Below are 27,893 nucleotides of genomic sequence, written 5' to 3' on the forward strand. Positions count from 1 at the left end.
AGGGGACTCTTGTCTCAGAGATCCCTCTTCATATCCCAAAGCACAGAAAATTAAAATAGCTATTTTACCTTACTCTAGTCCCCATACTGGAAAACATTAAGCAAGACAAATCAAATGACACCTGCTACATATGCATAAGGATAAATATACTTAAGGCTTAGATCCTCAAAAAAATCACTTCCGTTGACTTCAAATTCAAGCTTCATTAATTTCATTGGGAATTAGCCACAGATCCTGGAAAGTCTCTGGTGCCAATGTAAGTGTACACTCTGCCTGTCCCCAGCATGCAGGTCAAGTGTGAGCAATACTAACCAAACTTCCCCTCATCTGTTATCATGCAGGCCTCTTTTGAGCAATACAAATCTGTTGGCAAGACACCTGCCAGGTCAAGTGTCCATAATGGAACATAATGGGTGACTGAATACATGCATTCCTGCATTGGAGATGTAAAATAAACCTTTAAAATGCTTCCCAGAGTACAAGAGACTTTTGGCAGACACAGACTGCGAGAAGGAAGAATGAACAAGCTGCAGAAACTGGTACGTTTTTATTTTTAAAAATTTTGCTATTGCTACTGATTGATGTGAATAGGAATGTCTTTAAGTGCCATAGTACTTGAAATAGTTGATTGATTGATCAAATCATGACAAGATAGACACCAAGACGCACAAAACAAGGACTGGCTAGTAGTTTTCTCCTTAGCCAGCCAAGGGACACTACAGAGGCTGCATTTGTTGTTGCCATTATTGTGTTAGGAGTTAATGCTTCATGCCACCTCTCTGCAGTGATAGCAACTTTTCTGATGGACTCTGAAGGTAGATAAACACCTTCCCTCAGCCCAGGAAAAAATACAGTATATTGCAATGGTTAGATGCTGACTGATCTGTCTCTACTTGCAGCAGCTTCTTTGTAGGTTGTGCAAAAGAGTCTTTCTCAACAAATCACATGCCAAAAGAGGGTAAAGGAAAAAACTGATGAGGAAAGGTTGACAGCAAGAGATGGTAAATCAAAAGAAACAAAGATTACAAAGGTATAGATGCACTGAGGTCAACAAACCTACTATAGATCAACACTGGTGTAACTGAGAGCAAATTCCAGCCCATTATTCCTGAGTGTACAATTTTGCTATAGACCAACAGCAGCATAATCAGGAATTAAGGCAATACAAGCTGCTGACAGTCTCACAGACATTTCCCACAAAGATTACTTCAAAACTAGGATTGGATTTGGAGGTACTTGAAAGAACAAGAGATTTTTCCAATGATGTGTGTGTACTGAGAGCCCACTAATGAAGTCTCCACTATATGGAGAGCAACCTGAAGTTTTCATTTGAATTTGAAAGCAAATGTGCTGCTTTATGTTCTGTTTTAGCATTTAAATTAGGAATGAGCAACAAAAAGTAAGGCCGTTTCTATATTGCCTCAATGTGAGCTTTATGATCATTTCATTTGTGGAAGAAGTAGTGACAACATTAATGTAGACAGAAAAAAAGAGGCATTTTACCATTGTGCAGAGATATTTGGGGGCAGCTCTATAGAAGCTCATCACTTCAGTCTAAACATGTCTAATTAAAACATGTTAAACCCATAAGCAGATGAAGTGAAATACTCCAGCCGTATATTGCTATAGCTAACCTTATAAGAGGATGTCAGGTATCCAGGTTGTAGCCTTATTGGTCTAGAGGAAAAGGCAAAGGCAAGCAGGACTGGTAGTAGAGATGATATCTTTTATTAGACAAAGACATTATTTTGCAAAAAATCTTGTTGAATTAAATCTTGCAATTAAAGAAATGTTTTTGCAAAACGTTTGTTAGTCTAATAAAAGATATCATCTCAACTGCGAGTCCTGATTGCCTTAGAAGAGGATGGATTGATTTCAATTATCTAAGGGCTTATCTCTGAAGGGGCTTCCTCCACAATAGCTATTCCACTTGGAAATCCACACCCCGCCTTAATCCAAATGTGCTGTGTAGACAAGCTTTAAGGCAACTCTCATTGCAACTGGGAACATCCACATTAGGGTTTAAACTGCTTTAACGGATGTATATATCGCTGCACACCCCTTTAGCCTACGGAGTTGATTTTGCCTTAACTTCCCTGGCGGTGCCCGGCCCTCGAGAGCGCGGGGCCCAGATCACACTGCCCGGAGAGCAAAGGGCACTTGGAAACTGCCAGGCGGACGTTGACAACTCAGCGCTGCAAAAGGTGTTAACAGGCCTTGAAAGATTAACCAGAGTAGTCTCCTTAGTGTTGGAAAGTCACTCCCGACCGCTACCAGAGCGGACTGTGACACTTGCACCTTCAAGCATCAGCACGGGCGGAGCCCAGGGAACGAGTCCTAGTAACGCACCCGCGTTTTCCGCCCCAGCACGCGTGCACGGCCCGGCCCGGCCCGGCCCGGCCCGTGTGATGCAGGGAGCACGAAGCCGTGGCTCCCCACCCTTGTTCTTGCAAATACGGTGTAAAGGGGACGGAGCAAATAGGGACGCCCGGGACCACAAGCCGGGCAAGGCTCCTGGTTCGGAAATGATACTTTGTCTGAGCCCGACGGCTCCTCCTCCGCAATGTCTCCGCTCGCCTGATACAAGGTATCATTCCCGACCCAGCCCCGCGGGGGGAGGAGCCCCGCCCCGCCCCGCCCCGCCCGGCGAGCGCCGCAGCCGCCGGCTCCGAGCCGGCATGGACGGGGACGAGGAGGACGACGAGCTGGAGCGGAGCCGCGAGGGCCTCCTGGGGCAGGTGACCGCCCCCCCATCGGCCCGGCCCCGCCCCGCCCCGCCTGCCGCGGGGTGACGTCCTGCAGCCGCACTGCGGCCGGGGCCGGGGCCGGGCGGGGAGAAGGGCCTGGGGAGGCGGCGGGCAGGACAGCTTGGATCCGGGGTCCCCCCGACCCCCGGACACATGAGCCCACAACAGGGCAAGGCTCACGCTGGGGAGTCGCTGCCTGAGGCGGGATGGCACAAGCGAGAGGCAGGTGGCTGTTTTTATTCAGCCCAGGGGAGGCCTCAGTGGAGCAGGGCCTTTTGGGGGTGCGAGGAGGATGCCGACGGGCAGGAGAAGCACAGCGGTAGCGATCACCTGGGAGAGCTCGGCCCCGCGTAGCAGAGGGACCCGAGAGCGATGTGAGTGAGGGCCGGCTTGGGAAACCGGCCCGCGAGGTCGGCCAGGGTCACCGTCGTGCCAGGCATGGGAGAGTGTTGTAAAGAAGGCAGGAACCAGCTGCTCACCCTGTGCACGGAGGGGAGGAGAAAAGAAGCAGGCTTGCTCTGCAGAGAAATTCAGGCGGGATAGTAGGAAGGTAACGGGGGGGGGATAGTGAACTGCTGGAACAGGCCATCGCGAATCTTCACGGCGGTTTTTAAATGCAGGTCGGACAAGTATTTGTCAGGGATGCTCTAGGTTTACTCCCTGCCTCTGTGCTAGGGGGTGGGTTGGAGGCTCCTTCCACACCTCTGTTTCTCTGAGGTCATGGAAAAATCATGGTGCCGAGGCCACGTGTTTTTGGTATCAAATGTTGTTTCAAGGGCTGGTAGTGAGAGCATGCCATATCAACTCAGATCAACTTTAGATAGGGGGAGAAAAGACAAATCCCTTTGCTTATGAACATACAAAAATGAGCTTTCTGCTTCTTGTGCCATCTCAGCTAGAAAAGCACCTGCCTCCTCCACCAAAAACTGAATCAGACACTGCTCCTACGTAGCAGAACACACAGACATCCCATGATACCAACCTCCGAAGCGTATGAAGTGGTCCTTTTCAACAATAAATACTAATCAAGACACAGGACTGAAGTCGAAAAAGATAATATAGCAGTAATGGTGGGGGGGGACCAATTTTAAAAAGATCAAAATGAACTCATGCCTCACCACATTAAAAAGGTAAAATGAAGGCAAACCCTCACCAAACAAATCACTGATCAAACAGGACAACACAAAATATAGTGAAAACCTACAGCTGTATAAGGAGAGAGTGAAGCAGAGAAGCTGTCTGATTCAATGTCTAACCTCTGAAGAAGTATGGGAAAGACACTCCCTCAAATTAAAGAGGAGAAAAAAATACACGTAATTCCATGTAAAAAAGAAGAGATGGCAGAAATAGCATCCAGTGACATTTCAGTGGCCTTGAGTTCAAACCTCGGCTATAAAGAAGCCCTGTTCAAGGCAGATGTTTTACGTTGGGCAAATATTGTTAGCTTTAAATTTGGGTAACACTTGTACAATGCATTTATCATGTGTCTAAAAAAGACTGACTTGGCTTGGTGATAGCTGTCAAGTCTGTGCAGTGATATTTATAGAAAATTGCAATGAGTTTTTAGAAAAATACATATAAAATACCAAAGCACTGACATTTCCAGGACTATTACCCAAAACCAGCCCTGAATGAACTCTGTTACCTGCAATTTTTTATTTTTAAACTACTGTGTACAGTAATATTTTAGGCAGCAGAGGGCGCCTTAAAGTTTAAAATGTGATAGTTCAGAGATGATACCTTTTATTAGATCAACTAAGAAATTGCGAAAACATAAAAAGGTATCATTTTGGAACCAAGAGTTCTAGAGTTTTGCATTTCTTTTTGTCTTAGACCAGCACAGCACCAAATACATCCCTGACATCTGTTAGTGTCATTTATCTAATCTTTTGGAACTTACCATTTTAGAGCCAGCATTGTGGCCTTTTCATCTTACCATTCAAGTCCTACCAAACAGGGTGTGAGAAAATAATCTACATTTTCCCCCCTTTTAATACATTTATGTTTGGGGTTTCTTGCAGGTTCAAAGCAGGGTGCTAATTCTAACAGTATGTGCTGCTGGGATCGGAGGGACTTTCCAGTATGGCTATAACATCACCATCATCAATGCTCCGACTACAGTAAGTTTTCTGCTGGCCTCTAACCTTCTCCCGAGATAGTGAATCTTATGAAGCCCCAAACCTGTAATCCCTAAAAGAGGTTCAGTGACCTCCAGTCTGAGCATAAACCAGGATATGCTGTGAAAAGCCTTCAGTCAGCTAATACTGAGGCTGAATAGTGAGGAATGGATATGTGTGTTTTTATAATTGGTAATTGAGGTGTGGCATCATTCTATTGCGAAAGGGCTTGAGGACACAAGATTTGCCATTCAAAACCTTTTTCTGCCAGTTATACCTTTAACAAATATAATCATGAATATTTCCACACTTAAAAGACCTTTTTTAAAAACAAGCTTGCCACACATTTCTTAATTATTTTTCAAAAGACTTTGAAAAACCTGATTAATTGCTGTAATTGGTGATGACCTGTTTTCCCATTGGCCAGGTTCTCTGGGGCTCTCTAGTAGCTGTTCTAGGTGTCCTCATGGAGCTGGAATAAGCTGGTGTGATTCTGAGGGACTTGGCAGAGAAAAGATAACTTTAAAATGATTTATATACTCAGTATCTTGTTAAAATTGGCTATGGGGAGCAGTCAGCACCCAAGTGCTGTACACTTCAAAAATCAAGCTTTGCCTTCGATTTTAGGATCAAATTTATAATTAGAGGTTAGGACCTATAAACTCTAAATATTTTTTAAACACACAAGATTTCAGTGCATAAACATAATCTCTCTAATACAGCTTCTCAACAACTAGAATTCTTTTGGAGTATCAAAATGATATCTTAAAACGAAATGCTTTTTTTCAGCCTTCTCTGTAGGGTCCTGTTCATAGCATAAGCCCTGTCTAAGAAGAGGAAAACCCTTGGTCTTTTTTGCATTCTTCATCTTTAACCCCACAGTAAACCAACCTTGTCCATTACTTACAGCACATTCAGACGTTTATGAATGAAACATGGTTGGAACGCACAGGTGCACCCCTCGAGAACAACGTGATACTGCTTTTGTGGTCTTTTATTGTCTCTGCGTACCCTTTGGGGGGGCTCACTGGAGCTCTTGTTGCAGGACCGATGGCAATCAAGCTGGGAAGGTAAGAGGGCTTTGTATCTCCAACATGAGCTTTTTAGATTGGATTTCATTAATCGGATGACTAGCATGTTTGAGTGTGAAACTAATAAGAGTCCAAATCCGAGTTACCCAATGTGACTGAGAAATCACAGAGGAAGCTTGTAATCAAAAGACAACAAATTAATCTCTCATTGCCACATGAGGCCAGAGGGCCCGTGCCTTGAAATGGTAACCAGACACTTCTCAAAATCCAACCTAGAATGGTACTTTCTACCAGTGGAAAAATAGAGATGGCTGTCAACTCAGTTGGCAACAGGAATCACTATTATCAATGTGATGGGGGCCCTCCTACCTCCCTAAATGTGGCTGTGTCATTGTGGCAATGTGGGAGCTCCCCAACCAGCCACAGTCCTGGTCTCCCACCACCTCTGGGCATGCTGCCCACCTATCTTGTCTGCCATGCCTTGCTGTTAAGTAATTAAGATCTTAATTAGGCAGGTGGCTCCTTTCTAGGCCCTGGTGTCTAGGGCTCCTACCTCCCCTTACGTGTCCCATGCCTTGCAGATGTTTCTAACAGCTGTGTAAAGCTCTGGCCTGAGGCCAGGCCCAACTCATTACAGTATTAGGCCTCTCACAACTGCCCTGTTACAGGCCACACACATAACACCTCTCTCTCACTGAAGCTTCACACTCCACTGTCTCTCACATGGTCTCTCTCATACTGCCCTTGCTGGGCCTCACTTGTACCACCCCTCCTTTTCCCCAGGGCCACCCTGCCCTATCCCAAAAGGTCCTTGGGCTTGATTCCCTTCACTCCCCGGCCAGCAAGCATACAGCCTTTTGGGCATCTCCCGCTGCCCTCATCCGAATGAGCACCAGGCGGTTCACAAAATAGGGGCAGAGTCTGCGCAGTGTCTTGTAGCTGGGTAACTCCCCCCAGGTGCTCTTCATACGGGGCTGCTGACTTGCCCCCTTATTTCTCCGCAGCTTCTCCTCTGCCGCCCTCCAATCGACCTCAGGCGCCTGAAGGCTTACCTGGACCAAATTTAGTCCCTCAAGTTAACAGGGGCCTCAACATATGCCCCCTACTCACAGGGCCTCAGTTGGCTCAATCACTCAGATGCAGCCCTTCAGGTGCCTCTCTGCACCCAACTCTGCACCTTCGCCTCCCCTGAGGCACATAGATTCATAGATGCTAGGGTCGGAAGGGATCTCAACAGATCATCAAGTCTGACCCCCTCTGCCTAGGCAGGAAGGAGTGCTGGGGTCAGATGACCCCAGCCAGATGCCTATCCCACCTTCTCTTAAAGACTCCCATGGTAGGGGAGAGCTCCACCTCCCTTGGAAGCCCATTCCAAATTTTGGCCACCCTTACTGTGAAGAAGTTTTTCCTAATATCTAGCTTAAATCTGCTGCCAGTTTGTGACCATTGTTCCTTGCTACCCCAAGAGGTTCCCTGGTGAACAGAGCATTTCCAATCCCTTGCTGTGTCCCCCTAATGAGTTTGTAGGTGACCACAAAATCACCTCTCAGCCTTCTCTTGCGGAGGCTGAAGTGGTCCAGGTCCCTTAGTCTCTCCTCATAGGTCTTGTCCTGTAAGCCCCTAACCATATGAGTGGCCCTCCTCTGGACCCTCTCAAGTCTATCATCCTTCTTGAAGTACGACGCCCAAAACCGGACGCAGTATTCCAACTGCGGTCTGATCAATGCTGCATAGAGGGGAAGGATCACCTCCTTGGATCTATGTGTTATGCATCTGCTCATGTTCATTTTGGAGTCCACTATGACTCCGAGATCCCTTACCAATTCTGTGCTGCTGAGAGGGTCACTTCCCAGCCAGTAGGTGTGTTGGATATTTTTGTGTCCTAGGTGAAGTACTCTGCGCTTGTCCTTGTTGTACTGCATCCTATTGTGTACTGCCCACTTTTCTAACCTGTCCAGGTCTGCTTGCAATCATTCCCTAACCTCTGGAGTGTGCACTTCACCCCACAATTTAGTATTGTCCGCAAACTTGGACAGAGTACACTTCACACCCACATCCAAGTCACTGAAGAAGATATTGAAGAGTACAGGTCTAAGGACCGAACCCTGTGGGACCCCACTACCCACCTGCTTCTAGGTCGATACTGACCCATCTACTACCACTCTCTGGCTGTGACTGCTAAGCCAATTTGCCACCCACTGGACCGTGTAACCATCTATACCACAGCCTCTTAATTTATTTATGAGAATGGGATGAGATACCGTATTGAAGGCCTTGCTAAAGTCCAAGAAAATGACATCCACCTCTACTGCATCTAAACATTTTGTGACCCTGTCATAAAATGAAACCAGGCACGATTTACCTGCTACAAATCCATGCTGGTTTCCCTGCTGCATTAATTTTCCCACTGGATTCCCACAAATATGATCCTTCATAATCTTTTCAAAGACATTTCCAAGGATGGAGGTGAGACTGATTGGCCTATAATTACTCAGATCCTCCTTCCTCCCCTTCTTGAAAATAGGGGTCGAACACCCCCACAGGCTCAGGGGCCCCTCGTCAGCATGCCTGGCCCACAGCTCCCCTTCTGTCCCCAGGGTCTTACACCCCACTGGGCTCAGGTGGCTGCAGCCATGCCTGGCCCCACTACCCACTCTGCAGGGTCTTGCACCACACCAGGCTCAGGTCCCCTCACATGGGCATGCCTGGCTCTAACTCCCTCCGATGTTATTAAGGCGCCCCTCCTCACCTTTCACTGAGGCAGGAACTGGTCTGGCATTTCTTGAGGGCTCCTATGCCACTAGGAGCCCCACCAGACCACCCATCCTTGGCAAAGTGCAGTTTCAAGTCATACCCAGGACCAGGAGTTTCCAAGCCACCCCATAGCTCCTGCCCTTACCTCCATGTTGTCTCCAGAGCAGCGGCTCTGCCAGGAGATATTTCTTCCTCAGCACCAGTCAGCAACTGCTGCCCCCAGCTCTACTGGCCTGAGGCTTAAGATGGCCACTCGTCAGGACTGGGCTGCACCTGCCTGCTGCCTGGCCCAGTTCTTCAAGTGGCAGAGCACCAGGAGTGCTCTGACACCTGCTTCCCCCCTTAAAATGGTTCCTGGGGATGGCTTTCCCTGCTGCTCAGTCAACAAGCTCCCACCGAACTTGCAACATCCCTAAGTGGTGAGCACCCCACTGGTGCTCCGCCACAGCCATCCTCAGCTACTGTCATTTCCAGTGGATGGGACTCTAGCTGTATTGGACCCTTCCAACACAAAACCCAGGTTTCATAATTAATACATTAAGTCAGTGGGCATCTAAAATGAGTTTTGGGGTCCCAAAGTGCCAACTGGAATGCTCTAAGATAGAAAGCCCCATCCTAACATACATTATAATCTGCCTGGCAACTGACTCCCCAGCCCAGCCCCTGGCTTCTTTACTTTTCATTCCATCCAGGAAGAGCACACACGAACTGCTGAAACATCCTTAGCCTGACAAAGGGTTTTTGAACTAAAAAGCTTGCTTAATAACTATTCTCCAACCATTTGGGTTGGTCTAATAAAAGATATCAAATTCACCCAAGGAACCTTGTCTGCCTACCCTCCTAACATAAGCATTTGGGTTTGGAAAATTGGACCCATTAGATATAAGCACTGAATCTGATAACTAGACCTGATACAATCTGAGCCTTTTATTGTGTTTTTATTCTCTCTGAAGGAAGACATCCTTGTTGGTGAACAATGTTTTTGTGATTATAGCTGCAGTCTTGTCAGGATTCAGTCGAATGGCAAAATCCTTTGAAATGATCATGCTCAGCAGATTTTTTACTGGAATCAATGCAGGTATGGTTTCACTGGGGGATGCTCTAGTGATGAGCACTATAAAAATAAATGTTTGTGTTATTAAGAATTCTAGCGCCAGTCTTTCTCTCGTCTAGGTCTGCAGTCCTTGATTTTGAGTTTGGCTTTGAAAATTAAGACCCTTGGCACCAAAACGGATTGTACTAGCTGTTTTTCCATGCCCATTTTCCATTAAGAAACTAAATAAACATAGATCGTCAAACAATATTTGACTTTTCCATATAGCAATATGTTTCTGAAATGTAATATGCAGCATTCTGTGCCAGTATCTGTATCCAATATCTGAAAGGCCACCCCAGACACACATACACACAAGATATGAAATATCTTTCAGAAAAGGAAATTTTAGTGATAAAAGTTGGGGCACTTGACATTTCTCTATTTTTCTGGTTGCCATTAAAACTGGTTTACATATTCCCAGTCTTGAATTAGTTAATGAAAACTTTGTGACCATAGAAGAGTTGATGCACTTGAACAATTTTATGATCCATATATACACAAATTAAAAATTCAGATTTGTAGACCTGCTTTCCAGCTTTTGTATATGCAGACTCATAACACTGCCTATGTGCAAAGAGTATACAGCATGTACAAAATTTGTAGTTGCCAAATACATAAATACATGCACGTACAGTTTTGCATAACTCGAGTGTAAGTTGTTGAGCTTCCTCACTTTAGCCACTGCTATTTCGTCTCTAAAATTCATGAGCACCTAGAGTGAAAAATCAATGCAACTTTAATAATAATTATCTATGCAGTTTATTTAGGAACTTGATTACAATATTCAAATATATATTTACATAAACTGACATAAGATATAAGGAAGTGAAACATATTAAGGGCCTCAGTAAACAAAGTAAGCACATACAGTGTAATCTGCAGAAAGGATATAGCTAATTCCCTCCACTCAGAGCTGCTTTAATTTTTCTTTTTCTCTCTTGACATCTGGAAATAAGCTAAAATCAGTGTTGGTCTATATTGTCCACCAGGTGTGAGCATGAACATTCAGCCCATGTACCTGGGGGAAAGTGCTCCCAAGAAGCTCAGAGGAGCAGTGGCATTGACATCTGCATCATTTACAGCCTTGGGGTTGGTGCTGGGACAGGTTTTTGGAATTAGGTAATGTATAGGTACCAGGCATGGTTCTGTTTCATTAAGTCTCTTTCTGTCTTGTTCAGATGTGCACATTAACAGGGTGGGTATGGTGCTTTTTTTTTTTAGGTGGCAAATTCAGCAGTGGGGTCAATATTGACATGGGTTAGTTACACAACGTGGGTCTAAATGGCAACACTACTTTCACTGATTTGGCATTTGGTGGGCATACACAAATGTGATCTACATCAGTGTGGTATTCTTTGTGGACCAACCCCAACCATAACATTTACTTAAGTGAGAGACGGGCCTGCTTACGTAGGCCCGAATTTGGCTTTAAATCATAAGGGCAAGGGGGAGGCAAATTAAGTTACCTTATGAGAAGAGGTTGTTTTAGTTTACACCTTTGTGTTAAATGCTTTTCCTGCTACAGTCCCACCTCTTCCACATATAAAGTATTTCTTGTTCACACCTGCTGAATATCAAAGTGATAAGAGGTACATGCCTTTACCACTTACTCCTTCCTAACTTGTAACTTATGCCATCACTGATATCACCATTGATCCAAGACCACACTGATTCTCAAACCCAGTTCTTCCCAGTGGGTTATGTTGCCACCAGTATCCTCAGCCAACATGAAATGCTATATTTCACTCAATGAATATTGTCTTATGAAATATTTTATCCATTTACTTTATTCTTGTTATATTTTACTTTTCTCCAGTGAACTATTAGGAGGAGAGGAGAGCTGGCCTCTTCTTTTAGCTAGCAATGTGGTGCCTGCTCTGATCCAGATGGTAACTCTGCCCTGGCTCCCTGAAAGCCCAAGGTACCTCTTGATTGACCGAGGGGACAAGGAATCCTGCATCTCTGGTGAGTGTAAAATGACAATGTCAACCTCCCATTCAGAAGACAAGATTTACAGAGAGTGCAGACAACCTGATGTCAGTTTGATTGTACATTTTTTTACAAGATGCAAGAGGTAATTCCAGAATATTTAGTCTGTGTGTTTTATTCTGTCCTGTAGCACTGCTAGTTTCATTTAATAACTACCAAATACTTTAGCCCAATGCAATACCTATGGTATTTATCTTATGATGTAGTAATTGCTAACCAGGTAGGGTGACACTTCTTAAAAACACTTTTACATGCCCAGAATCCATGTACAGACATGCAGTCATGGTTGTGTTGGCACTTACTTCAGCTATCTTGTTGGTTTGGTTTGGTAATTGTACATGCAAATGATGATACACTTTTATCCATACTTTTTTGTGTGCAGACTTGGGTTGCCATTTTTGAGAGCTGTTCTCCCTCTTCATGGTAGCCTTTCATATATTTGAAGACTGCTGCCATGTCCCTATTTAATCACCTTTTCTCCAGGCTAAATTTGGCACGTTTTGTTCTTCCAGCATTGCGGAAGCTGAGAGGCAGTGCTGACCTGAGTAGTGAGATAGAAGAGATACTAGCAGAACAGGCTGCCATCGAAGGTCAGAGGGCAAAGAAGCCATGGGAGCTGTTCCAGAATCCAGCTGTCAGGTGGCAGCTGATCAGTATCATTGTGCTGAGCAGTGCCATGCAGCTCTGTGGGAATGACTCGGTAAGCACTGTGAGAACTGTTTCACGAGCAGTATTAGAAATGAGGCCAAAGTGCAAGCCACACCTTGTCACTTCTTGGGCAGATTGGCCCATGTTCAGCAGGAGAAGGCAAATAAGCCTGCTTCACTTACAGTGTTCTTCTTCCTAATTGCCACAGAAAGGTGTGACTGTATCAAGGAGGGAGAAGTCAGTGGAGGAGTTAAATTAAGACAGGTAAAATGATGGATTATAAAGAGAGGTAGGTGGGTACAAGAGCTAGGTCCTTGCTCATAGATTCATAGATGTTAGGGTCAGAAGGGACCTCAATAGATCATCGAGTCCGACCCCCTGCATAGGCAGGAAAGAGTGCTGGGTCTAGATGACCCCAGCTAGATGGTTATCTAACCTCCTCTTGAAGACCCCCAGGGTAGGGGAGAGCACCACCTCCCTTGGGAGCCCGTTCCAGACCTTGGCCACTCTAACTGTGAAGAAGTTCTTCCTAATGTCCAGTCTAAATCTGCTCTCTGCTAGCTTGTGGCCATTATTTCTTGTAACCCCCAGGGGCGCCTTGGTGAATAAAACCTCACCAATTCCCTATATGCTCATATTACTTAGCATCCAGCCTTGGTGAAAAAGAAGGGTTGAGGAGACATAAGACAGAGATGCCTAATGAACTGCAGGAAACAAGAGAATGCAAATATGAATGCATTAACTGACAAGTTTACATTTAGCAGTCTGGAGAAGTAAGAAGTGCCTTATACTGCTTCTGAGGGGCCCCTGTCTTGTCTAATTATGGTCATTTTATTCTGGGGACAGCTCTATAATTAATGGACTTCTCTTTGCTCCACTGTTGAAATACTGTGACTTCCTTGATGCCAATTCTTTCAAAGAGCATTTTGTCACCAATATCTGAATGAAATACCAGGTGCTTGGTTGCTGAGACACTCCTACGTGTTAGGGGATGGACTGCAATTGGACAGTTTTTTAGTGCTTTACGGGAAAGTAGCCAATTCTGTATGTGGATGTGGAACTCCAAACTGGAGAGTAGAAAGTTGTATCCGAGGGAGCAGGAAAGGCACTGGCTGGCAATTCTGCAGTATCTTTTCTTACATTTCTCTCTTCCTCTCTTTCCTTCTCAGATGTATTTTTATGCTGGCTATGTGTTCCGGGAGGCTGGAATTCCACATGACAAAATCCAGTATGTCATCATTGGCACTGGGTGCTGCGAACTCATCACAGCTGTTACTTGTGTGAGTATCTATGCACAAAATAGATGCATTTTACTAACACAAGAAAACTCTGCTGACATACAACATCCAACTAATAACAATTTTCCTACTTAAAGTGCTTTTCATTCCAATGGTTACCTTGCAAATTACTGACCCATCAGTCATTTAATCAATCAGTGATCATGGCCAGATAGTATAATGTCTGAATATTTTAAAAGGGAGTATATTTTTCTTTTATCTTGGCAGTTGCTATGGATAAACCCTTTGGCTGATCTGGAATAGCACTTTTAAAGTCAGTGACTGGAGAAAACAATAACATAAGGTTTATATAGAAAAGAATCCCATCCTGCCCCCTTCCCGGTCCCAGGAGGGCTGCATTTCAAGTCCTCCAGTTTAGTTCTGTTGAGGTGCTGGCTCTTATTTTAAAGTTGTGACCTGTAGTGTTTGTACCTGTGATATCCGTCATAAGGCAGCATGGTGACATATTAGGTATTCAAAAATGTTTCATGTTCTGAAACACCACCACCTTGTGGTAACTTATTGTTACAGTCACTGAAGCATTCCCATAGGGTACTCAGACTCATACTAATATGTAGATTTCATTCAATTTCTTTTCCCATACAATCAACAGCAAGAGAGAAGGTTAACAGAGCTAGAGAAACCAGCACTGTCTCCTTGGCTTGCTACTTTATAGTCCCAAATTACCTTCAATTTCCGACAAAATCTAGGGCACTTGCATTTCTCTTGTGGAAGCCTTTTTTAAAAACTGTTATTTTATTCACTCTACCTGTGCTCTCTGGAGCAAGTACACAAGGTTTTTTAGAGACAGGTTCAGATTGCAGTTGTGACACACACTTGACACTTCCTCATCACCCAGCTTGCCTGAACCCCAATCAATTCCATCTAACTAAGCAGTGCCTTGAAAGTAGGGGCTGGAGGGGAGAGGCATAAATAGCTTTTGAACATCTTGTGTTGCTTTGTGCAGAATATAGTTATTGAGCATGCTGGCCGGAAGTTGCTGATCCTGGGGGGATATAGCTTCATGGCAGTCTGGGCCATCGTTTTTATGGTTGCTTTATCCCAGCAGGTAACAAATTCTTTTTCATTACTTAAGTCAAGTAGAGCTGGTTTTGCCTTTTATACTGATGGGGTATTAAATGAGAGCAAGTAACTCTAAGTGTCTTAACTTCTATTTCCTTCTCCACTGTGTCTGTAGAGTCAGATTAGCTGGATGCCCTACCTCAGCATGACTTGCATTTTTGCCTATATCCTGAGCTTTGGAATTGGGCCAGGTAAGTTTCATGAGGGTTTTCACTGATGTTTTGAAACTGCAGGGCTCCAAGACAAGTGCTGGCAAGGTGCTGGAAGTGAAGATTGCATTTGACCAGGTGACATTTGAATAATACAAAAAATGTTAATTTTTTTTTCTACAATTACCTATATTTTCATCAGCTGCAGTGCTTGTGTGCAACTGTGGTTATGTCTCAGAACTATGTAAGGGCAATCTGTGCTGCTCTCTATAGCAGGGGTAGGCAAAATATGGCCTGTGGGACAGATCTGGCCCACCAACTGATGATCACTGTATTTCACAGTGTATAGGTCGACACGGTGTATAGATCAACCATCATTTAAAAGTTAGGAAAGGTAGGATTTTAATAGGCATGGTGTATAAGTCAGAGCTGGGCTTTGCCCCATCTCCTGCAAGCAGTGCTGCCTGAACTGCACCAGTCGAGCACCAGGCCCAGCCCCATTTGCTACAAGCGGCACTGCCAAGCACCAAGCCCAGCCCTGTCCCTTGCAAGTGGCATTCAGCTGCCAGGGCCAGACTCAGTGCTCAGCAGCGCTGCTCACAGCAGACAGGGCCAGGCTCAGCACTCAGCTGGTGCAGCCCCGTCCCCTGCAAGCCCAACACCACTTGTGGGGTATGGGGCTGCGCCAGCTGAGCCTGGCCCCAGCCCTTGCATGTGGTGCATCCCTAGCTGAGCACCCCTGCCCCAGCAAGCAGCAGTGCTCAACTGGCACAGCCTCGTCCCCAGTGAGCGATGCTGGGCTCACAGGGGATGGGGCCACACCAACTGAGTGTGGCATCTGGCCCTGTCTGCTGCGAGCGGCACTGCTGAGCACTGAACCCAGCTCTGCCAGCCAAGCACTGAACCCGGCCCCGCCAACTGAGCACTGAGCCCAGCACTGCTCACAGGGGATGGGGATGGGCTCAGCGCTCAGCTGGGGTGGCCCAGGCAGCGACACTCACAGGAGATGGGGCTGGACCAGCTGAGCACCGAGCCTGGCCCCATCCTCATCCCCATCCCCTGCAACAGGCGGTGCTCAGCTGGCATGGCCCCATCCCCTGCGAGCAGCACTGCCTGGGGCACATCAACCTAGCGCTGAGCCCTGCACCACTTGCAGGGGATGGTAATATAGTGTATAAGTCGTGGTTGAATTTTAAGAGTTAAAAATTGGGCTTCAAACCTCAATTTATACACCATGAAATATGGTAGATCTGGCCCATGGGCTGGCACCCAATTGATTTAATCTGGCCTATGGCTGCCTTCACAGTGCTTTGCATGCAGGGGGCTGAGCTCCACCTGCTCCCACATGGGGCAGCCCGTGCCATGCTTCTGCACACACCCGCAGGTTGGTCCCAGCTTTGACCAGCATGCACAACTTTCTGGCGAGGCTGCTGCTGGTGTGGCTGCAGCCATCTTGAGTACTGCTTTGTTCCCTCCACCTCCAGTGGCTCCTCCTGTCCTTGCTGTGCTGCTATGGGCAGCAGATAGGGTGGAGAAGCGGTGGGGGCAAGGGGAGCTGAAGCTGAGTGGCTCCTGCTCCAGCACACAGGGCTCCAGCTCCACCTTGGGTACTGCTCAGCTTCCTCCCTCCCCCCCTGCCAATATCCAGCGGTTCCTTCTCCTGTCCTTGCTGCGCTGCTATGGGCAGCAGGTAGGGTGGGGAAGCAGTGGGGGGGAATCTGAAGCCAGGCAGCTCCTGCCCCAGCACATGGGCTTCTGCTCCAGCTCCCAGCCACCTTCCACCCACTCTGTTCACCTGGCATGAGCAGCCATCTACGGGTGGACAAGTGGGTGGAAGGCAGCACTGCCAGGAAGCTGTATTTGCTGGCCAGAGTCAGTCAGGGCTGTGGCCAGGGTGGGTGTAGGCAGGAGTGTGGCATGGGCTGCCCCAAACAGGAGCAGGCAGGGCTCGGCTCCATGTGGAGTACTGTGAGGGTATCCACAGGCTAGATCTGGGGGAGTAGACTACACCTGCGCCACACCACTCAGGCAAGTTCTGCTGCATGAGCCTCCTCCCTCCCTCTACCTCCAGCCAGCTCCCAGGACCTAGCACAAAGCAGTCCCAGCACACACATGTGCACACTCCCCCCACCCCTCCCACTCACATATCCACACATACCCCACCTCCCACACACCCACCCCCCACCTACACCCCCTGACCCCAACACACACAATACACGAGTAAGATTTTATTTTGAGCTATTATGCTGTTATCTCTATATACACTACTCAAAAAAACATATGGACAAAAATATTTTTGAAATAAAATTAAAAAGCATTATAGTAAATGTTTGATTTTGAATATATGATTTGCTTTTATCTATAATTTGTTTAAATGGTATCTTTTGAAAGATTTTATGTGTGTAGCACTCCACAGATTACCAAAACTTGTTAAGTGGTTCGCCAGCCAAAATAATTGCCCACCCCTGGTCTCCTCTTGCAGCTGTCTTTGTTGGGCTGACCAAGCAGTGAAGTTTGAAAGAAAACAAGAAACATAAACACAAAAGCTTGGGTCACTCTTGAAAGAAAAGTTCCTTTGCTTTATAGGTTCAGAGCAAAAAGAGTGACATTTTGTCTAATTTGTGACAATAGACAACAAGCTCTTAGATGTGCAAATCAGTTCATTAAGCAAGTGTTCCTAATACTTCATTCCTTCTGTTTGCAGTCTTAAAGGTTGTTGAGCTCTGTTATTTTGTAATGTTTTTGCATTTATATGTAAAACGTTTCCTATTTATTTTAACTGATTGACTTGTAATTTTCTCAGAACCCAACCATTATTATGCATAAGGGTGCGTGTGTGCGCATTTGAATGCACAGCATGTGCCTGTTACTCCTAACTGCAGATATGATTCTCTGCTTCTTTATATGAGGATAGAATAGGAGAATCTCAAAGGAGAATCAGGCCCTAATGGTCCATAATTGTCTAGATCAGAAGCAACTTCCAACGAGATATTTAGTCCATATCCTTGCGGTGCCTTAGGTTTTATTTAATTGTATCTACGGTGTCTGTCTCAGCCGGGCCTTTGAATATGCACAGAGAGTTTCTTACAAACATTTCCTGGCAGGTCATGCCAACATCCAGGGGTTTGTATGGATGGGCAGTTCTTAACATCTGAAATGGCAATTTGGAGGAATCCTTGGGTATGTGTGTGCCAGTGAATGCAAAGGACTGGCCTGCCCCAGGAAGCCCTTTTCAGTCCTATGTTCCTATTTAACCTAAAACTTCCTGCTGCAACTTAAGCCACATTAGCACTTGCTCTGGCTGTGCTGACTAGTAAGAATTTACAAAAAAATCCATTATAAATGGTCCCTGTCCTATTTGTATACCCCATACTTCTTTGGGATGTTAGCATAGGTCCTGCTCATTTCCACCCTCTATTGATGATATTATAAATTTTCTTGCAAATTCCTTTCCTAGCTGGTGTGACAGGAATTTTGCCGACCGAGATCTTTGATCAAATGTCCCGCCCAGCTGCTTACATGATCTGTGGCTCTCTACTCTGGTTCAATCTGTTCGTGATTGGAATGGCCTTTCCATTCATTGTGGTAAGTTAAGAAGATTATATATACATCTACAGTTTTTCAGTCCATGAACAAGTGCTCTTGTACTGCTACAACCTACATTGATGCTTAGTGGAAATGACTAGGCCCGCAGTATCTCACCAGGATAGTCAGTGCTGCAGCCATTTGGCTATAAGCTATAACTAGAGTAGCTGTGAGCTGTCTTGTAGCCAAGTGCCCAACCTGTTCCCTATAGAGAATACTACAGTACAAGAGGCTGGGATTGGAACAGTTTTGAGGCCTGACAGCCAGCATTCCCATTCTGTCATCAGGTTGGAATGGTTGGGACTACAGAAGCTACTAGGTCCCTTTTAACTCTCACAACATTCCCCTTTGTGAATCCTGCTGGTAGAGGATTGAACTGAATATACTGTGAGCTCTTCACAACTAGCACCCTTGCAGTGTTTGCTACAGGGAATCCTAATAAGAGCAGTTGTTTTCCCATTTTCCTGTAGAGTTATAAGTAGTGAGAAAGGCAGGAAAAAGGTGAAATCATGTAATACTCCCCTCGCCAAGCCAAGTCTCCCAAACTTTACCCTTGAGTTGCTGTAATCTATGCACATAAGATCCTTCAGGTCAGCACAGAAATATTTCATGATGGATGCTACTATCCATAGGAATGGGTTTCTAGTGGTTCATGGGCTCATATTTTGGTACATTTCCAACCCTTTTAAATATTTTTCTCTCCATTTAGGAATGCCTTGCACATTTCTGCTACCTTCCATTCTTCGTGGTTTGTGTCAGCACTGCTCTCTATGTTGGCTTTTTCCTTCCTGAGACAAAAGGGAAATCCTTCCTGGAAATCTCAGAGGAATTCAACAAGCGTAACTTCAAAACTCAGACTCACGAGAATCTTTGGAAAGGGCCCGAGGAAATCAAATCCACCATGTTATAGCTTGGGAGACGCAGATGAGGCTGATGCCTGGAAGATATGCTGAGAGGTTACCTTTTTCTGGTGGGGTAGACACAGAAAATATGGGGTCAGGCAGAACACACTCTTCTTGGGTCTATAGTAGAAAGCTTTTATAGGAAAGCAGAAGTTCAGTTGATGTTTCTTGCTTACTTTATTTGTAAACTCAGACTGAAACACAGCTTGCTCTCCCCTTCTCTTAGAATACAAGTATTAATTTGTGCTGCAGTGCCCCTTGCCATCTCTTAGGAGCACCAACAGTGATGTGCTGCTTTAACAAACTATCTTGAAGACTTCTTGAAAAATTACGGGTCAAACTGTGTGTTCAGTTACCATTTCAGAATAGTTTGCAAAGGGCTAATACATGTTTAATAAGGAGTAATAAGTAAGTTACAAGCAGTTATAGCAGATGTTATCATCACAGCTATGGAAGGTATTAGAGATGGTTAATAGTCACCTATTGACTGAACATTTAGTTAGCCATGTATTTAAAATGTTCATTATTCTTTAATCCTTTACAAACTATTTATAAATGGAACATTAATACACGGTGCGTCTACATGTGCAGTGAATGCACCTGATTAAACTTAAGCGCAATTTGAGCTGGAGTAAACTAATTTTGACGTCACCTACACATAGGTTTAAGTGCAGTAATTTACTCTGCTGTTGGATAGTACTTCTTCTGTCTAATGGAACTATCCAACAACACTATAAATTAATCTACACCAGCCCAATTGCTACATGTGTAGATGGTGATGCTTTACTGCACAGTAAATTAGTCTATTGTGCAGTAAAGCGCATGTGTAGACATGTCCAGTATGATATTTCTGACAATCTTTCCCTCTCCCTTCCCACCCTGTACTTCAATTTCTTTCTCTTTTCTCCACAAAAAAAAAATTCACTTTTTATATTTAGACACATGTAAAATACATTTTAGACAAGTTTTACTTTGGGGTAACAGATGCCTTACAAGAACAAATGTAACAGTATTCATTTTTCACTGTCTTGTTTTACACAATCAAGTTTTAGTTTCCCCTAAACCCACCTAGCTAACTGTGGTTCAGATAATCTCAACCATTCAGAGATGGGGCATAGGTGCGCCCGTGACAGCTGAAGTTATTATTTTAGTCCTTTCTAATCCTGCCCATACCTGTTCAGCACTGGGAAAGTTAAACTTTTAGGAGAAGGGTTGATTTTTAATTGGAATATATTTACCAGTTTCATAATATTGAAAACAACTGATGCTTAAGAGCATGAGTTCAATTTTAAAACTCCAAGCTAAGTTACTGTTTCAGAAAATCAGCCCATTTTTTAGGTGTCTAAATATGGATTTCAGTACCCGAGTGTAGGCACTGAAGTCTGAGAACTTGAAGTGAAAAATTCTAGAGCTCAGAAAGAGCCTTCATTTATAGATCATATAAGCAGGCCTGGACAATGAATTTTTTCAAAAATTAGTAAATGATATTTTGATAAATACAACTGCCCACTACTGAGTGCTTGTTTGACAGCAACTGTACATTCATGAGAAGTATGTTGCAGGATACTGTCACGTCTTGAACTTCAGCTTATCAAGGTGCATGTACATTGACTGCTGTGATGGTGATTATCTGGGATAAAAAACTGACATGTTGTAGTTGATAAATCTCAGTGGAAGTGTAATGATCGGTATGTATTTTTCAAATCTAAGTGATGTAGAGGTATTTGGAAAACATAACTGAAAGTATTACAAACTGATTATTTATTTTCTTCACCTCTGAATACCACCAGGTGCACTGGTTTAGCATCCAGATGTATTTATCCTGTCTTTGTCCTTCCTTCACCCAAACAACAACTACCTCATCATAATCCCCTCAATTCTTTGCCTCTACACCTAGCCCTCAAATAAGCTTGGCATTAATATGATTAAGTTTTGTTTTCAGAAACCGGATGAAATTCCCTGTAACTCCTCTCGGTGCTCTTGTTTTTCAGGGTAGTAAGTTATCACTCATCCTAATTGTTGAGCAACAGTGGGCAGTTAATCATTTTCAACTATAAAAACACGTGACAGATTAGGAAGAAAAGCTCCTCCTAGTGCTCATTAAGAAGTGACTTATACCACCGATACTTGGGCATTGCTTTTACAATTATTTATTTTGAGGTGGTTTGTCTTTCTGGCTTGTTTGTAATGTTTTATGTGCATCTTACAGCTCACATAGTTCTCTTGCACTGATCCTGTACACACTCCTTATGTCCCATAGAGCTTTTTTTCTCCACACCACCTGATCTCTGCCAAGCTCAGAACAGAGAGGCAAGGGCTGTCAGCTGGCCAGGCATGGCTCAGTTGACCTAGTACAAGATAAAGTTATTGGAGTAACAAAGAAATTCCTGGAGAATCAGGTGAAGTGGAAGCTTTGTTCCGTCCTTTTCATTCTACTGTGCCTATACCCTCTTCTCCCCCATGCTGTGTGGAGTGGAAATGCTAACAGAAGACCAGTATCTGCTAGCTTCACCCCTATAGATTCTCCCAACCTACATGTCATTTTCCAGTGGCAATGCCTGGCTCCTGGTAAACTTTGCGAAGTGAACTTAGTGCAGAATCTTGCTCAGACAGAAACCCCTTCTACCGCACTGAACATTGCTGGTACAGAAATGTTTGCTGCATAGTCTCTGGCATGTTTTCGGTGTGCTTTTCTTCTCAGCAGTTCTTCCTATCTTAGAATCCTGTTTCATATTTGAATCATTACCTTCTTAGTGGCCAGATATAAAATGCATCATTATGTGATATCAGTAATCTTGGAACATACAAGAGCCAGAAGCTACATCTGCTCTCTCCATACCCATCAGGGTTGTCTCATATCTGTAATTGTGAAGTAAGGAATATGCCCTTCACCTAAAGCAAGCCCTCTCTCTCCTGAATGTTTTAAGATGTTTATCCTCATGGTACAAACTAGATTATATGGTTGATGATCAAGAAATAATACACTTGCAATTGCTACATGGGAGACTTAAGTTAGATATTAGAAAGAACTTTCTGACTCATGGGGGTTACCCACTGGAGCAGATGAGGCAAAGAGGCTGTAGAATCTCGGTCACTGGACGTTTTAAAGTGTAAGTTAGACAAATGCTTGTCTGGGTTGGTTTAGACAGGGATGATCCTACCCCAAGCTGGGGATTAGACTAGATCACCTCCTGATGTGCCTTACAGACCCATTTTTCTGTCATAATTCCATGAAAATAACCATATTTTCCTAACACAGCGTGGAATAAAAAAACAAAGTAAAATGTCCCTGAAAGCAGGTGTCACCAGCCAGATGTCAAAACAGTACATGCTCTGTTGGTGGATAAAAGTGAATGAAGTGTTCCTTCAGGAAGCAGGATGTGCCCAACTATTGGCATGCTCCTAGGTAGCTCCATCATCCGTACTATCCAAGGCTCCACATATTCTAGCAAGCAGCAGCTTCTCATTGTTATATGCCTGTCAAAGTGCTCGGGCATGCCTTAGGGAGTAACTCTACATTTCCCTCCAGTTTCTGTTCATAGTTCACAAGCCATTATCGTTCCTGTGGTTCTTTTTTACTTTGCTTGTATCCTATATTACTGCTGCTAGCAACAAAAAAAATTATTGTAAAGAGAGCGATGTGTGGCCAAACAGATATTTTTATAATTGTAGCTTTTTAAAGAAATGCATTATTATTCTTGAATGAAATTAAGGTGAATGTAAAATTCTGAAAATGTGTTATCATGCTGGGCATGAGTAGAAAGTCAGTTGTGCTTTGCCAAAGAAAGAGGAGGCTGCATGAAAATTATTCTATTTTTCAGTATCTATCATACACAATGTAGAAAAAAAATAAATATGAAGTTTATTTGGGTGAATGTTATGGCTGATTTTTGTTCCTCTCACATACATATGCAGATCATTTCTTTGCCTGCAAATCTTTGCTCAAAGACAGTACAAGCATTTTGCAATTATTTATTATACACAGGATGGTACAAAGTCATCCTAATCTTTTAAAAACTGCCAGGAGATTTTGAATTCTGTTTATTACTGTGTTTATTATAATAGTGCCTAAGGGTCAGCCCAGACTGCAGCCCCACTTGGCTGGTCCCTGCCCCCAAGATCTTCCATTCTAACCCTGCAAATAGCGGGGGACAGGATGCCTGGAACATGCCAGCAAAGCAAATGATGTGATGGCATCAAGGTGTCACTGCCACAATATTTGAGTGGGAGCCAGAGGCACCTCAATATGAGGGGATCAGATCAGTGGAAAAAAAGGAAGAGAAGTAGGATGAGGGGGTGAGAGAATGGGAGGACAGGGTAAGAGGAACAGACACAGAGCTGAGGTGAAGAAATTGTGTGGGAGGGGGAGAGGAGGAAAGCATGGGTGGAGCAAATAGCCAATCTGCTCAGACTGGAGAAAGTCTAGCCGGAACTGCAGCAAGACCTGGGAATGACCAAAGGTCCCAGATTTTGCTGCTGCTGCAGCTGTTCCTACTGGCTGAAATCTTTGGCTCCTCTCTGCAGTTTTTTCTCAGTGGTCCCTAGGGAAGGACTTGATGCCCGACTGCACCAGACACTATACAGCAATAAATAACAAAAAGCGGTATCGTTACTGTGCAGAATAGACCTATTAGCCTTTACAGTCATGTCAGAGACCCACACTTAGGCATCTGAAATCGAACACCACTACTTCAGAGAAGAATGAAGAGGTGAAATACTGATGGGAGTTACAACATTGTACGTATATACGTATAGATAGATCAGTGTTATGCATATTAGGTATGCATAGTAAATTGAATACACACTAGAAGAATGACCTTCAACTCATGTCTCACAGGCAACATGTTGCCCATTAAACTGACATTCTTTGTGAAACTAGAAAAGCAAAAGTTAAAACTGAGGTTGAGAATAGCGAAGATACTACCTGTAGCACAGTACTGCTCAGTCTTGTGCCCCATCATCAAAGTTTGGGGAGCAATGAACCAACGCAGAGGTGCTCAACCCCTGGCCTGCAGGCCAGATCCAGCCCATGAGGACATATCATCTGGCCCAGGGAGTTCCCCAGAGGTCCAGAAATTTGGCAGCATGAGAGAAGTGGCAGAATTACTTGCTGCTCCTCTACAGCCAAATTTCTAGACCCATGGAGAGTCCTGCAGGCCAGATAACATGGCCCTGTGTGCCAGACCCAGATACCCAGGATCAGGCTAGCACATAGTCAGATGAGGCTGGCCTGGGATCGAGTCAGTGTGCAGCCAGTGCGGGTCAGTTCATAGTGGGATCTGGACATGCAAGACCAGGTCCACAGATTGACCCTGTGCCACTTATCCCGTGGCATCAAAAGCCTGGGTGCCACTTAACTAAAGCACATGTGACTTCATGAGTATAACTACATGTGGTACATATACTTACTGACCAAAAAATACATTGACATGTCTTTCTGTATCAGAGTTCAGTGGCTCATTTCGAATATAATTGCATCTTGCTTACAACAGAACTTGCACTGCTCCCAGTGATTAGAAATGTGTACTTGTATATGTCAGGGGTAGGAAATTATTTGAGCCCACAGGCCCCATAGGGAGTTTTAGGGAGCTCACAGGGTATGTCAGAACTACCCACCCCCAAAACAGCACACCAAACCTCCCCATTTGGGATGGAGCTGTGTGGATGCAGGCAGGCGGCAGTTTCATCAGGGCTGCCACCAGCGCCACTTCCAGGCTGCCCTTGTATCCCAAGGAGCTGCTGCTTGGCTTTGGTGGCTACCTGGGTGAAGAGGCAGTGGCCAGGCAGAAGCTATTGCTCGGTGTGGGAAAAAAGGGGGAGTTGGCTGCAGGCACGGACACCTCCCCCTTACTGTTGCCATGCCCTTCGTCCTGCCACGGCCTGCAGCCAGCACCAGGGCTGCCTTGTGGCTCCTCCCTACCACCACCCTGCCAAGCAGGGGCCTGGGGCAGCCTGGAGGCAGTGCTGGTGGCCGCAGCAGTGGTGGGGAGGAGCCACAGGGCAGCCCCAGGGTGGGGTCCGGGCAGCAGTAGCAGCGAGGGGGAAGCAGACATGCCTGCCGCTGAGTCCTGCTTTTTTCCCACACTGAGCAGCAGTTTCTGCCCAGCTACTGCTGCCTCCACTCATCATGGCTGAGGCGGGCAGGTCCAGAGCAGGCACTGCAGGGACCCCAAATCCCCGTGCAGGGCAGGCTGGGGCCAGGGCTGGGACTATGCACTCAGTCTGCGCTCAGGCCCTGCCCATGCAGGTCCCAACTAGTCTGCATGGGGCTAGGGCCAGTGATGATGGCAGCTGGAAGGAGTCACTGCCACCAGGGCTGCCAGGAAATGAAGTCCAGCTGTGGAGTCACCCCAGCCCTGCTGCACACCTGGGGGTGGTGGGATGCCCCATGGTCTGGACAGTGCCTGAGCCAGGCAGGACCGAGAGACCCACTGTGGGCCGGATAAAGTCCCTCTGTGGGCCAGATCCAGCCCGCGGACCATATTTTGCCCACCCTGATATATATTATAGGAACTATACGTGTAAATTCATGTTTCATAGTTTCATAGTAGGTAGGGTTGGAAGGGACCTGAACAGATCATGAAGCCTGACCCCCTGCCATGGCAGGAAAGAGTATTGGGGTCAAACGACCCCAGCAAGGTGTTTATCCAGCCTCCTCTTAAAGACCCCCAGGGTAGGAGCCAGCACCACTTCTCTTGGAAGTTGGTTCCAGATCCTAGCCGCCCTAACAGTGAAGTAGCGCCTCCTGATGTCTAGTCTGAATCTACCCTCTGCCAGCTCGTGACTGCTATTTCTAGTCACTCCTGGTAGTGCTCAGGGGAACAGGGACTCTCCAATGCCTGCTGGTCCCCTCTGACTAGTTTGTAACAGGCTGCTAGATCCCACCCCTCAGCCTTCTCTTGTGGAGGCTGAACAGGTTCAGGTCTCGTACCCTCGCCTTGTAGGGCCTGCCCTGCTGTCCCCTGATCATGCGGGTGGCCTTCCTCTGGACCCTCTCCATGTTGTCCACATCCCTCCTGAAATGCGGCGCCCAGACTTGGATGCAGTACTCCAACTGCAGCCTGACCAGTGCCGCATAGAGGGGGAGGATCACGTCCTTGGACCTGCTTGAGATGCATCGTTGGATGGATGACAAGGTACAGTTGGCCTTCCTGACTGTGTCCCCGCGCTGCTAGCCCATGTTCATTTTGGCATCACTAATGACATCAAGATCCTTTTCTGCCCCTGCACTGACGAGAAGGGAGTTCCTCAGCCTGTAGGTATGCTGCTGGTTCTCCCCCGTCCAGGTGCAGCACCCTGCACTTGTCAGTGTTGAAACCCATCCTGTTCTCATCCGCCCACACCTGTAACCTGTCTAGGTCTGATTGCAGCCTATTCCTCCCTTCTAGCGTGCCCACTTCCCCCCACATCTTGGTGTCGTCTGCAAATTTGAACAGAGTGCTTTTTACCCCCTCATCCAAGTCGCTGATGATGTTGAACAGTGTAGGCCCAAGGACTGAGCCCTGGGGGACCCCACGCCCACATCCCTCCAGGCTGAAAATGACCCGTCCACCACCACTCTCTGGGTGCGGCCCTCCAGCCAGTTAATGACCCATTTGACTGTGTAGGTGTCAATGTCACAGCCCTAGGTTTTAATGAGAATGGGGTGAGAGACAGTGTGGAAGGCCTTCCTGAAGTCCAGAAAGCCTCCGTCCACTGCTACCCCTGCGTCTAAGGATGTTGTGACCTGGTCGTAGAAGGCCACCAGGTTGGTCTGACAGGACCTGCCTCTAATGAACCCATGTTGGTTTCCCCTAAGCATAACCTCCCCTGCTGGCCCCTCGTGGACATGCACCAGGATAACTCTTAAAAAGTTTACCCAGGATCAAGGCAAGACTGACTGACCTATAGTTCCCTGGGTCCTCCTTCCTCCCTTTTTTGAAAATGGGAACCACACTGGCCCTTTTCCAGTCCTCTGGCATCTCACCAGAGCACCACGAGTGCCTGTAAAGCCGTGCCAGGGGTCCCGCAATGACCTCTGCTCATTCCCTCAGTGCCCTGGGTTGGGGGTCGTCAGGACCAGCTGATTTAAATACGTCCAGTCCCTCCAGAAGTTCCCTGACGAGGTCCTCACTGACCCTAGGCCTGGGTGCGCCTCTCCCAGGGCCTGAGGGGGTCCTGGGGGGGAGGGAGGGGTGACCCAATCCCTGCTCAGGAAAATGGAGGCAAAGAAATTGTTAAATAGGTTAGCTTGGTCGTCTGGTGCAACGACCAGATTTCCTAGCATGTCTTGCACTGGCCCCACGTTACCCAGTACTTTCTTTTTACCCCCTATGTATTTAAAAAAGGACTTCTTGTTGTCCTTGATCCAGGTAGCTAGTCCCAGTTCCATCTCCGCCTTGGCCTTCCTGACCGCCCCCCTGCAGCCCCAAGCAACTGAGGTGTAGTCCTCCCTGGTGATGGCCCCTCCCTGAGTGCACACACACATAGATACACATGTATACACACATATATTGTATTTCATTTCCTATAATAA

At 45.9% G+C, this 27,893-nt stretch overlaps 1 protein-coding gene across 4 annotated transcripts; it reads left to right on the forward strand.

The window, feature by feature from the left end:
- The first annotated feature begins 438 nt into the window (after positions 1-438).
- On the forward strand, positions 439-23,253 carry LOC102571835 (solute carrier family 2, facilitated glucose transporter member 11). Of its 4 annotated transcripts, none has more exons than XM_019493787.2 (12): positions 439-539; positions 4,769-4,867; positions 5,774-5,934; positions 9,603-9,727; positions 10,735-10,864; positions 11,562-11,710; positions 12,247-12,434; positions 13,552-13,662; positions 14,627-14,728; positions 14,858-14,933; positions 18,349-18,476; positions 19,186-23,253. In XM_019493787.2, the coding sequence occupies exons 1-12, from the start codon at positions 465-467 to the stop codon at positions 19,384-19,386; spliced, it is 1,545 nt and encodes a 514-aa protein (XP_019349332.1). In that variant the 5' UTR covers positions 439-464; the 3' UTR covers positions 19,387-23,253. The 4 variants fall into 4 exon arrangements, with proteins under 4 accessions (XP_019349332.1, XP_019349334.1, XP_014449178.1 ...); XM_014593692.3 differs by lacking the exon at positions 439-539 and adding an exon at positions 2,639-2,738; XM_019493790.2 differs by lacking the exon at positions 439-539 and adding an exon at positions 2,841-3,121.
- The last annotated feature ends 4,640 nt before the right edge of the window (positions 23,254-27,893 follow it).

This window comes from Alligator mississippiensis, chromosome 10, assembly GCF_030867095.1.
Source record: "Alligator mississippiensis isolate rAllMis1 chromosome 10, rAllMis1, whole genome shotgun sequence".
Classification (NCBI taxonomy): domain Eukaryota; kingdom Metazoa; phylum Chordata; order Crocodylia; family Alligatoridae; genus Alligator; species Alligator mississippiensis.

Excerpts from the sequence above, each read along its gene's own strand:
- LOC102571835 (XM_019493787.2), top strand. The coding sequence starts at position 465 with ATGCTTCCCAGAGTACAAGAGACTTTTGGCAGACACAGACTGCGAGAA. Across the intron at positions 11,711-12,246 it reads CAAGGAATCCTGCATCTCTG|CATTGCGGAAGCTGAGAGGC; the intron begins GTGAGTGTAAAA and ends TTGTTCTTCCAG. Across the intron at positions 14,729-14,857 it reads TGGTTGCTTTATCCCAGCAG|AGTCAGATTAGCTGGATGCC; the intron begins GTAACAAATTCT and ends CTGTGTCTGTAG.